Raw genomic sequence first — 12919 nt, 5'->3', positions numbered from 1 at the left:
ATCTCCCTTGCCTTTGGGCTGTTTGTTAGATTCACCAAATTTGGGGATGATTTTTAAGCAGCAGTGAATATGAATGAGTCAGCAAACCTGAGTTCAGATCCCAGCTCTGCTACTTACAACGTGACCTTAAGTTAATTGCCCAGCCTTCCTGAGTTTTCATTTCTTTTGCAGAATGAAGATGGAGGATTCATTCATCCTGTCAACAAACATTTTACTGAACATAGGCCAGGTGTGACAGAGGTGTGGTAGCTAGTATGTGACACAGATGTGGTACCTGGCATGTAGTAGGAACTCAACGAATGTTAGTGGACTTTCATCTTGTTCTTTTGTCCCCCTTATCAATCAATAGTGATACATTTTTTTATCACAATATTTCATTTTACATATTCTCAGTTGAGTCTCAGTTCTCCCATCACTTCCCATAAAATCTACTAAAACCCCATTTTTTATACACCCAGCTGCTCTGATTCATTTCTATCATGTTAGCCATTAACTTGCACATGTAGACAGAACACCTCTAAACATTTTAGTTTCAGGCTTCCCTGGTGGCGTAGTGGTTGAGAGTCCGCCTGCCGATGCAGGGGACACGGGTTCGTGCCCCGGTCCGGGAAGACCCCACACGCCATGGAGCGGCTGGGCCCGTGAGCCATGGCCGCGGAACCTGTGTGTCCGGAGCCTGTGCTCCGCAACGGGAGAGGCCACAACAGTGAGAGGCCCGCATACCGCAAAAAAAAAAAAAAAAAAAAAAATTTAGTTTCACACAGGAAACAGTTTTGCATTTCATTTTTCAACTTCCAGTGGCAGTAGATGGACAGTTTACTGATTAAATGTTGTTGGAACCTGTAAAATATGTTCAGTGTGTAAACTTGCCAGTTACTGGTATCTCAGTTGTTTCTGGTTTAAACAGGGTTGCTAGAATCCTTCAGATTTCCTCTCTTCTTCAGGTCTTTTCAAAATTGCACCAGGGGGCTTCCCTGGTGGCACAGTGGTTGGGAGTCCGCCTGCCGATGCAGGGGACATGGGTTTGTGCCCCGGTCCGGGAAGATCCCACATGCCGCGGAGCGGCTGGGCCCGTGAGCCATGGCCGCTGAGCCTGCGCGTCCGGAGCCTGTGCTCCACAACGGGAGAGGCCACAACAGTGAGAGGCCCACGTACCGCAAAAAAAAAAAAAAAAAAAAAATTGCACTAGGGTTTATGGGAGCATTCTCATACCCTAGTTGCAGGGGGAAAAGGGGTCTCAGTTCTCTGTGCTCAGGATCTCTATGTCTCAGTTCTCTGTGCTCAGGATCTGGTGCTGTGTCTTGGGACCCCATTAATCCCTGCTATAAAATGGCTGCTTTGGACTGGCCCCTGGACCTGTGTACTTTATCCTCTGAGACACACTGATCTCAGCCAGGTGCTTGAAATCTCTGAGCTCTGGGTCTCCTTATGTCAGGCCTCTACTGGTTTCATGCCGTGTGGCACCAGTGTATTTCCTCACTGAGGCATGCGTGGTCTTTGGGATCATCTGCCTGCCACACATAGGCTGAGAGGACCAGGCTCATTACCAGCGGAACTTTTATCCTAACCCTTCCCTCATGAATGCTCTATAAGATTTCCTGTGCTGCACCGACCAGTGCATTGGGTTGAATGTGGGACCTCTAGAGCAGAGGTCAGTAAACCATGACCCTGGGACCAAATCTGGCCTGTGGCTTCTTTTTGTAGGGCCTAAGAGCTAAGAATGATTTTCACATTTTTAAAGGCTTATAAAAAAAAATTTGCGACAGAGACTATGTGGCCCACAAAGTCTAAAATATTTATTATCTGACCATTTATGCAAAAGGATTGCCAGTTCGTGTTCTTGACGTATGCGGCTTCATCTGTGCCATGTTTGGGGAGCATGGCAGAAGTGAACAGATATGATATTTGTAGAAATGAAAAACTCATTGAAATTGAAAAGAAATGCATCGATTCATTAGCAAATTAGGCATGGCTTAAGAAAGTATTAGTGAACTGGAAGATCTAACCAAATAATTTATCCAGAATGCAACAAAGAGAGATTAAGAGGTGAAAGAGCGATTAGGAGATATAGAGTGTGGAATGAGAGAATCTAGCTTCTGTTCTGCCCAGAAAGCAGAAAGGATAAATAGGAGTGTATTAGTGAGGGTTCTCCAGAGAAACAGAAGCAATAGGATATAGCTATAGATACAGATATAGATATAAATATAGATAAGAGATTTATTATAGGAATTGGCTCACACGGTTATGGAGGCCGAGAAGTTCCTTGGTCTGCAGGCTGTGAACTGGATGATGTAATTCAATTTGAGCCAGAAGGCCTGAGAATGGGGGTGGAGGCAGCTGATGTTGTAGGCCCAGGTGTCATATTGAAAGCCTGAAAACCCAGAGTGCCAATGTCTAAGGGGAGGAGGAAATGGATGTTTCAGCTCAAGCAGAGATGGAACGAATTTGCCCTTTCTTCACCTTTTGGCTCTATTCTGGTGCTCAGCAGATTGGAGAATGACCATCCACGTTTGGGAGGGCCATCTGCTTTACTCAGTTCAATTCAGATGCTAATCTCTTCCAGGAGCACCTTCACAAACACACCCAGATATAGTGTTTTACCAGCTATCTGGGCATCCCTCAGCCCAGTCAAGTATACAACATAAAATTAACCATCACCAGGAAGAACAATATTTGAAGAGCTGGTGGATGCAGTTTCCCTAAAACTGATGAAAAGCATGGATCCAAAGGTGCAGGAATGCATCTCAAGCAGGGTAAATAAAAAGAAACCCATTGTAATAAACCAGCAAAACACCAAGAGCAAAGAGATCTTGAAAGCATATTTTAAATTATTAATTCAAATTTATAATGGCCACAGATTATTCAGGATTTCTACTTTCTTGGGCCATTTTTGTTATAGTTTTCTGGGAATTTGTTCATTTCATCTGCGCTTTCATATTTTATAGTATAGATTTGAATTGGAGAATTTTTTATGTTTTCTGCATCATCTGTAGTTGTGATTTTTTTTATCCTTAATATTTATTTTTACTTTCTTTCCATCAGTCTTGTCAGGAAGTTTTTAATCTTATATACCATTTCAAACAATGAACTTTTGATTTTGTTGATTCTCTCTATTGTCTGTTTATTTTCTTTTAAATTAGTTTTTGCTCTTTATTATTTCCTTTCTTCTACTTGTTTGGCTTTATTTTGCTGTTCTCTGTTTCATTTCTTAATATGAATGTTGGTTCATTGGTTTAAACTTTTCTCCTTCAATATGCATTTCCCTCTAAGTACTTCTTTAGCTGTATTCTGCAAATTTTGGCGTGCAATACTTTCATTATAATTCAATTCCAAATTTATTCTAGTTTCCATTATGATAGCTTCTATGACCCACACATTGTTTAGATGGGTGTTAAAGGTTGAAGTCTACCTTGCTTTCCATTGCTGCTTTCTAAGCATTATTTCCTCTTCTTTCTCTTAGAAAAACCCCAGCCACCCATCACTGCCTGGTAGCATCCAATTTTGCACTGGAAAGGACACTACTTACTTACTTTTTGGATGAGGAGGCAAGATGCTATTGATCAAAACAGTTTTGGGGTGCCACAAACTGTTGTATTTCCTCACCTCAGATTTACTATCCTGATTGCATTGTTCCAGCTTCTGTCAATGTCAGCCTAGTTCTTTAAGTGCCAGTGTGGCCCTGACAGCTGGCATCATTTTATGTGTGTGAGGCCCAGAGGACTCATTTTAGTCTGCCGACATCTCACAGACAGGAAGATTGAACTGGTGGGGGTGGTGGGAGGGTGAGCAGAGAAATGAGCCCAAAGCTGCATCTATTCATCTTCTCAGAACCCAAACTAAGCAATGTAATTCAGCTGGTCTTTTTTGGGCCCCTGAGAACATAGGTAAGTTTTGAGCCAGCGGGCACCTTGGAGACCATATGATCTAACATCTTTTGTGGATGAGGAATCAGCTATAACTGTTAATGTTCAACAAGCTACAGAATCAATTTTTCCATTCACCAAAAAAAAAAAGGCGGGGGGACTTCCCTGGTGGTCCAGTGGCTAAGACTCCACACTCCCAATGCAGGGGGCCCTGGTTTGATCACTGGTCAGGGAACTAGATCCCACATGATGAGCCTAGGAGTTTGCATGCCACAGCTGAGGATCCCGCATACCGCAACTAAAAGATCCCACATGCCACAAGGAAGATCCTGCACACAGCAACAGAGATCTGCGTGCCGCAACTAAAACCCGACACAGACAAATAAATAAATAAATACTAAAAAAAAAGTGAGTGTGAAGGTACTGTAAGTGTACTTAAAAAAAAAAAAGAGGTTTTGTGTGCCTATTGCATGCCAAGTATCTTTCTAGGTGCTGGGGGTACAGTAGTGAACAAAACCAAGTCCCTGCCACCATGGAGTTTACACCCTAGGGGAGACAGAAAATCAAGTAAATACGCAGTACATCAGATTTTGGTAAGTGTTAAGGAATGTTGCATTGTTTTATAGAGGCCATTGGTGAAGAGGCGCTATTTTGAGTAGAGATCTTAAGGGGATAAACCATGCAGAGATCTGGGAGGATAATAAAAGTGGTAGTAGTACTAACCCATGACCTCTTCCTTCAGAGACTTCACTGAAGACTTCATCTTCAAGTGCTAAGATGTGGGTTCCTGAGGAAGATTACAGGGTCAGGAGGGAATTTAGGTATTCACAGAAGAATGTGTAGGTCATTTAGAGATGGAGGGTGGAAAGAGAGCAGAGGCAAGAGGTGTAAGGTCCATCCTGGTCAGTAGTTGGACAAAAGACTAAAGGATCTAGCATGTAAGATCCAGGACGTAAGAAGCCTTGAATGAAGGCCAGGATGAGTGGCTTGGGTCTGATGAGACTCTTACTCTCCATAAAGCAGTGTTTGATTGGAGATTAGTTTGGAGGTGATGTACAAGACAGATTTCTCACCAAGTTCCAGCTGAGAAAATGTCCTGCATGGGCAGCAGGTCTGGAGCATGCTCCAGGCTCAGCTTTAAAAAGCCATGTGGGTCTTTCTTTTCTCTGTGTTCACCCATTGGGAAGGATAATACACTATAGCATCTCTTTCTCTTTTATTTTGCCCAGCCTTTGGCTCACTGTGTCATTTTGGTATAAATTAACCCAGATTTTTTACTCTGGGCAACACTAATGGGGACCTATGGAAATGAATGTGCTATTTAAGCTCCAGGGACCAGGGAGAGTTTCAGGAAAGGACATTGCATGAAACAACCACTGGATGGCGGCACTTCACACTCATTTCGTGAATTTTTCACATCAAATTTCAAAGGCTTCTAGCAATTCCTAGGCCAAAGAAACCCTGCAACATGCTTTGGTAATGAGTTACACATATATGCAACATTTCTTCACAAAGACTCAGAAGAATAGGAAGCCTTCTAGGACGATCATTTAGGAGTACAGGGTAAAAGTTTTGATCAGTCAATGCTGCTTGTGTTCATAACCTGAGCCTGAGGATGTTTGATCTTATCCAGGCCTGTGATAATATCTGTTATTTATGGAGCGCTTAGCCTAATGCTTGGCACTTAGTCTTACATGTGTCTGCTTGTTGAATCTTCACAACAGAGTTTGGAAGTTGGGTTTATATGGTTCATTCTCCAGACACAGTCAGTGATAGATCTGTGTGATCTACATACATCTACATACCTCATCTGCCTGACTATGATCCTGGGCCTTTCTTTACATTTTCCAAACTAATACTGCATTGAAGAATAAATTATGTGGCACAATACTACAGACAGCTGTCTTTAATAGAAATCTTCAGCACTCAAAACCAATCCCAATTTACAGAATTGGATGGCACTCACACACCCGGTGATTTTGCCCTTGAAGATTGAATTTCAGTTTTTGTTCCCTAGGAACCAAAAAGGATAAAGTCCATATGCACCTGTCCTTAGGTTTTAAAGGTATCCCTTGGAAACAGCACATGAGATTTAAAAATATCCGTCTGATGATCTTTGTCTGCTGTCTGGAGGGTTTAGTCCATTTGCATTTATTTTGATTCCTGATGTATTCTGATTTATTTCTAGCATCTTATATGCTTTGTATTTTTTGTGCTGTTTTTGTTTCTTTGCTCCTCCCTCCCCACCTTTTTCTTGGAGGCACTAGTAACCTAAGATCACTTTATTTTTTTATTTTTTTAGTAGCTAGTGTTCTTTACTATTTTTCTTTTTTTAATTAAAATTTTTATTGAAGTGTAGTTGATTTACAATGTTGTGTTAGTTTCAGGTGTACAGCAAAGTGATTCTGTTAGGTATATACATGTATCTATTCTTTTTCAAATTCTTTTCCCATTTAGGTTGCTACATAATATTGAGCAGAGTTCCTTGTGCTATACAGTAGGTCTTGTTGGTTATCCACTTTAAATATAGCACTGTGTACATGTCAATCCCAAACTTCTTAACTATCCTTCCCACCTACCCTTTCCCCCTGGTAACCATAAGTTTGTTCTCTAAGTCTGTGAGTCTGTTTCTGTTTTGTAAATAAATATTTAGGAAGATATTGAATACAGTTCCCTGTGCTATACAGTAGATCCTTGTTGTTTATCTATTTTATATATAGTAATGTGTATCTGTTAATTGCAAACTCCTAATTCATCCCCCTCCTTCCCCTTTGGTAACCATAAGTTTGTTTTCTATGTCTGTGAATCTATTTTTGTTTTGTAAATAAGTTGATTTGTATCATTTTTTTAAGATTTCACACATAAGTGATATCATATGATACTTGCCTTTCTCTGTCCGTCTTAGTGTGATAATCTCTACGTCCATCCATGTTGCTGCAAATGGCATTATTTCATTCTTTTTATGGTTGAGTAATATTCCATTGTGTGTGTATATATGTGTGTGTGTGTATATATATATATATATTATATATATATTCCACATCTTCTTTATCCATTTATCTGTTGATGGACACTTAGGTTGCTTCCATGTCTTGGCGACTGAAAATAGTACTGCTATGAACATTGAGGTGCATGTACCTTTTAGAATTAGAGTTTCTGTCTTTTCCAAATATATGCCCAGGAGTGGGATTACTGAATCATATGGTAACTCTATTTTCAGTTGTTTTTTTTTCCTTTTTTTTTTTGCGGTACGCGGGCCTCTCACTGTTGTGGCCTCTCCCGTTGCAGAGCACAGGCTCTGGATGTGCAGGCTCAGTGGCCATGGCTCACGGGCCCAGCCGCTCCGCGGCATGTGGGATCCTCCCGGACCAGGGCACGAACCCATGTCCCCTGCATCGGCAGGCAGACTCTCAACCACTGCGCCACCAGGGAAGCCCTGCTGCCCATTTTTTTGATCGGTTGTTTTTTTGATATTGAGCTGTATGAACCGTTTGTGTATTTTGGAAATTAATCCCTTGTTGGCTGCATTGTTTGCAAATATTTTCTCCCATTCCATAGGTTGGCTTTTCATTTTGTTTATGGCTTCCTCTGCTGTGCAAAAGCTTTTAAGTTTAATTTGGTCCCATTTGTTTATTTCTGCTTTTGTTTACATTACTCTAGGAGATGAATCCAAGAAACTATTGCTGTGATTTATGTCAAAGAGTGTTCTGCCTATGTTTTTCTCTAGGAGTTTTATAGTATCTGGTCTTATATCTTATATAATGGTCTTTAATCCATTTTGAGTTTATTTTTGTGTACGGTGTTAGGAAGTGTTCTACTTTCATTCTTTTACATGTAGCTGTCCAGTTTTCCCAGCACCACTTATTGAAGAGACTGTCTTCTCTCCATTGTATATTCTTGTCATCTTTATCGTAGATTAATTGACCATAAGAGCGTGGGTTTATTTCTGAGCTTTCTATCCTGTTCCATTGATCTATGTGTCTGTTTTTGTGCCAGTACTGTACTATTTTGTTATTGTAGCTTTGTAGTATAGTCTGAATTCAGGGAGCATGATTTTTCCAGCTCTGTTCTTCTTTCTCAAGATTGTTTTGGCTATTCAGGGTCTTCTGTTTTTTCCATACAAATTAAAAAATGTTTTGTTCTAGTTCTGTGAAAAATGCCACTGTTAATTTGATAGGGACTGCATTGAATGTGTAGATTGCCTTGGGTAGTATGGTCTTTTTAACAATATTGATTCTTCCAATCCAAGAACACTGTATATCTTTCCATTTGTTTGCATAGTCTTTAATTTCTTTCATCAGCGTCTTATAGTTTTTGGAGTACAGGTTTTTTGCCTCTTTAGGTAGGTTTATTTCTAAGTATTTTATTATTTTTGATGTGATGGTAAATAATCTAAGATCACTTTAAATTAAATTTTCCATTTGAGTTTTTTTTTTTTTTTGAACATGCAGCTGGTATGGGGATTTTGATTCTCTGTGTGAAGGCTGCCTTGTGGATATAAATTCTCAAAGGAGACTTTTTGTCCACCACTTTCTGCTGAGGTCAAGAGAGACAAATGTCCCTTTTGCTTGGCAGGTTTATTCCTTATTGTCTCTTATACAGCATGTGGAACTTTGGTGCCCCAGCTTTGGGTAGGGCTCTACAAAGCATATCTGAATTGAGGATCACCAGTGTAGTGGATGCTGTTGGTACCCTGCCCAGGTCCCTACTGGCTGGTGCATCACTCCCAGTTTCTGTGAGTGTGTGAGTCACGGGGTGATCAGGTGTCCCCCTTGATCTTCAGCTAAAGTGTGTTCCTACTTATGTGGTTCTGTGTATAATGGAGCTCTTTATGGACATTGAGCATGTATATTATTAGAAATGAAAGGATCAGCCTGTAGAAATAGTGTCTGACAGAAAAATTCAGTGTCTCTTTCATTTCCCTCCAGTAAGACAAATTCACAGACAAACTAAGGTAATATCAGTAAGATACCAGTTATATTCCTATGGATGAATTATTAAATAGACTTTCTAGTTCAAATCATTCTTAGGTGAGCTGAGGAAAGAAAGAAAGAGAGGAAAGAAGGAAGGAAGGGAAGGAAAGAGGGAAGGAGGGAAGAGTGGTCTTCATGCTTGATGACCCCTGGATAGGCTGAGTAGCGAAGCTTTAAGATGGAATTAGCTGGAAGATCAAACCTGAGAATGCAGAGATGAAAGCACAATTTAGACGGTTTTCTAACGACACGTCCCAGCTGTAAAGCCACACCACGTGAACATCCCTCCTCTCTTACCCTTGCCTTCTTTCTCTACCCAACTCCCTAGCTCACCTAGCTTCCTGTTGCTCTTGACAGTCGCAGGAGCCACCATTAACGAATCCTCTGATGGATGTCTTTCAGAAAAGCTTTAGCGTTTTCTTGATAGAGATCTGGTAACTATTCGAATGAGGAGATCTCTTGTTAAAATATGTCCAAAAATCCTTTGAGAGATGAAGCCAAATTTCCTTCTCTTTGAGTGTAAGCTAGACTTAGTGACTCCATTCTAATGAATAGAAACTGGTGGAATTGATAGTGTAACTTCTTAGAACAGGTTATAAGAGGCGTTGTGGCTTCCTCTTTGCTTTCTCTCAGATCACTGGCTCTGGGGGGAAATCAGCTGCTGTGTTGTGAGGACACCCAAGCAGCCCTATGAAGAGGTCCACGTGGGGAGTAATCAAGTCTGTGGATAGCCAGCAAAGAACTGAAGGCTCCGGCCAGCAGCTGTGAGTGAGCCATTTACAAACATATCTTCTAGCCCTGTCAAATCTTGATGACTATATCCCTGCCTCAGATCTTGACTGAGGTATGCAGAACCAGAACTGCCCAGTGAAGCCAATCCCAAGTTCTTGACCCACAGAAACTGTGTGAGATAATAAATAAATGTTTATTGTTTTAAGCTGTTAAGTTTTGGGGATAATTTGTTATGCAACAACAGATAACAAATACATTCCTTCACATAAAGTTGTGCGTCATCAGAACAGGATAATTTGTCTGAGTTTGTGGTGGGTGTGTAGGGATATTGGTTAACCTTGGAAGCCTGAGGGTAACCACTGGAAGTCCTGGGTTGTTACTGGCACCCTGCTGATACTTGCCCTTGCTGGCAAGGCCTCTTCAGCGGTCTGGCCTCCAGGGCTGATGCCCCCACGAGACTTCTGCACAGAATCAGTATGTGACATACAGCATTGCCGGAGACAAGGCTCTGCACTGCACCCTTTGCAAAACTCCCCCCAAAACCATCTTCTGTGTCCCTTTACAATAAACAATCAAATTCCTTTTAGAATTTCGTGCATGAGAAAGATTTTTATGCCCTGAGAAATATTTTGTTTCCTTCAATTAGATTAGGAGAACCACACTGCTCTCTCTCCTTGCCTTGCTGCCAGGGAGTTTCCAGTGCATTTTTGGTGCTTGATGGCATCAGCTCCCCTCTGGCTAGTTTCTGGGGAATCACCATCTTGCCACTCACCAAGGCTGGACTTCAGTTCCTTTACTTTTATTTTCATCGGTTTCTTCAATCTTTTGTTTACACTGACACCGCCTTTGGATAGAGGTGGTGGTCAGGAATGTGGGTCCCTCTGCAACCTCCTCCCAGTTGATGGGGCTGCCAGAAACGTGTCCCAACATGGGCTCCTTGCAAAAAGTCTATGATGGTGGTCATGGTCCTGCCCCCTCTTCCCATGTCTGGAGCCGAGGGAAACTGCTGTGAGTGCAAGGTCTAGAGCTGCCTGAGCCAAGATACAGGGAAGGGCAGTTAGTGAGGGGAAGGCTCAGCTCTTCTAAAAGGTGGATAAAGCCATTGTCCTCCTGTTTTGGTAGCTAACAAGGGCTTGAGACTGAGTAATCAAGGTTCCCATGTTCACTGAGAAGAGGGAGAATGAGCATGTGTGTGAGAAGAGAGAGGAAGAGAGAACGATTTGGGGGGGTGAGATGAGCCGGTGGGGGCCCAAGGATCAGCCCCAGGACCCTGCTCCATTAGTCCCAGCTTTCAGTGGGGAGGTCTCTGAGCACTCCTTCCAGAGGCTGACCTCCAAGGATGAGCCTGAGGCTGGGCTTGGCCAGGGTCTGGTCTGACGCCAGGGGGTGCTGTGAGGCAGGCGACACAGTCCTGCCGGCAGAACTGGAGGCCCTAGAGCCCTGCGCCTTCTGGTCCAGGGTCTGGCTTGGGCTAGCAGGGTGATGTGCGGTTCCTGCAAAATGAACAAGACAAGAATGAGGATGTGGGAGATTTCCCTACAGTTTCCTGGTGTGGAACTGGAGCTCTCTGGAGCTGCCCTGTGCTGTCATTAGCTTTCAGTCCTATTTAGTGATGTGAGAATGGTCGGATCACCCTCAGGCATCTAGGTGCACCTTGGCCTAGTCTTGGCATAAACAGCTGTGTAGGAGGAGCTGGCTGGAGAACTAGATTTTGAATGCTGGCCTTAGGCTAGACTCTGTGAGCCTGGTTTTCTTGAGAATAAAATTGGAGCAATAATAACAGCTTCACAGGTGGCTACCAGGGTCAAATATGATGATAGGGTTGTGGAAACTGTTTGGATCAACCCCAGAATGGTGCTCCTGCTAATCAGATCCATTTCCAGCTCTTTCGCTTACTTGTTTCCCTCCTTAAACTCTGAGTTGGGGGCAATTACTGGCTTGTTCTTCACCAAATCCGGTTCCAGGGACGTAGAGATAGACTAAATTTACATCGTGGATGGTATGGCCTGTGGCTGAAGCCCAGGCTTTGATGGGCACCATGTCCATGTGTGACCTCCAGCCTCCTCCCGCTTGATGCAGGTAGAATCACAGGACGGACAGAGCCAGGGTTCCCCACGTCACTGTAACGGAGCAGGACCCTATGGGGCCTTCCTGGGACAGGCCTTCCCCCATATCCTCTGCTTTAACTCTTCTCTGAAGTACCTAGATAACAGTATTTGATGCACATTTCCTGAGTTGTTTTATAGATGTGAAAACACCCCACCAAATGGAAGAGGTTAACTACTTGATGACCATGAGCACATAGCCCCAGGCCTCCTGGACCCTAAGGACTGATAACGTTAACCCCTGTGACACCACCCTGTTCCCTCACCATCAGCCAATCAGAGAAATGTGCATGAGCTGATCGCACACCCTATGACCCCCTTCCCTCACCTGGCTTTTAAAAATGCTTTGTCGAAACCCTCTGGGGAGCTCAGGACTTTCAGGGCATGAGCCACCTGTCTCCTTGCATGACCCTGCAATAAACCTTTCTCTGCTCCAAACTCCGACGTTTCAGTTTGTCTGGCCTCACTGTGCGTTGGGCATGTTGCAGCAAAAATAGAAATGAGACTTAAATAGAAATGAGACTTTTCTTTTCTGATAAACAAGGAAAATAAGGAAACAATGAACAGGCTGGGGAAACAGCATAAACAGGCCAGAAAGAGTTAAGCAATCTTAGTTATTCTTTAGCGGTTACTACTAACAAACACTTGTAGCCAGACTTGTCCTTCACAAAGCTAAACAAAGCTAATTACTCTCTGACTCCATAAGAATTGTTCTCTGCACCTGGCATTCTTCTCCCCCTACACTCCCTTGTAGCATTCTGCATTTCAAAAAGAAGGTCACGATAACTTCAGGGACACCGGATCTGGTTGCTGAGCCGCCTGAGGCCCGCTTTGGCTGTAAATTTGCAGAAGAAAAGAAAAACATGCAAGACCTTCATTACTTTGAGCCTTATCACCTACCCCACGCCACAAGCCCTGGGATATAAACCTCTTTCTATTCCCCAGGGAGGGGAGCATAGTTCTTGAGGCCCTAGCCCACTGTCTTCCCTCTTTGCCTGGCAAAGAATAAAGGTACTCTTTCTCGTTCCTCCGAAACTCTGTCTTCGTATTTCCTTTTGGCATCAGTGCACAGAGAGCCAATATTTTGGCATCAGGCACACGAACTTGCGCTAACGTTACCACTTGGGAAGAAAGTGGCCATCAAGTGGACACACCCAATTTGGACATTATGGAGTGAGAAATAAAGTTTTATTGTGTTTGAGCCATTAGCTCTTTTGGGCCTGTTTGTTACATCAGTGTCATTCTA

The 12919-nt window shown here is 42.8% G+C and overlaps 1 protein-coding gene across 1 annotated transcript in view; it reads right to left on the bottom strand.

The window, feature by feature from the left end:
- Positions 1–10859: 10859 nt before the first annotated feature.
- TMC2 (transmembrane channel like 2) overlaps positions 10860–12919 on the bottom strand; it is an 80491-nt gene continuing 78431 nt past the window's right edge. The window contains 2 exon segments of the mRNA XM_060077863.1: positions 10860–10960; positions 10963–11061. Of these exon segments, the coding sequence (XP_059933846.1) occupies positions 10860–10960; positions 10963–11061 (200 nt within the window).

Source organism: Mesoplodon densirostris, chromosome 16 (assembly GCF_025265405.1).
Source record: "Mesoplodon densirostris isolate mMesDen1 chromosome 16, mMesDen1 primary haplotype, whole genome shotgun sequence".
Lineage (NCBI taxonomy): Eukaryota > Metazoa > Chordata > Mammalia > Artiodactyla > Ziphiidae > Mesoplodon > Mesoplodon densirostris.
This window is presented reverse-complemented; position numbering and strand designations above follow the sequence as displayed.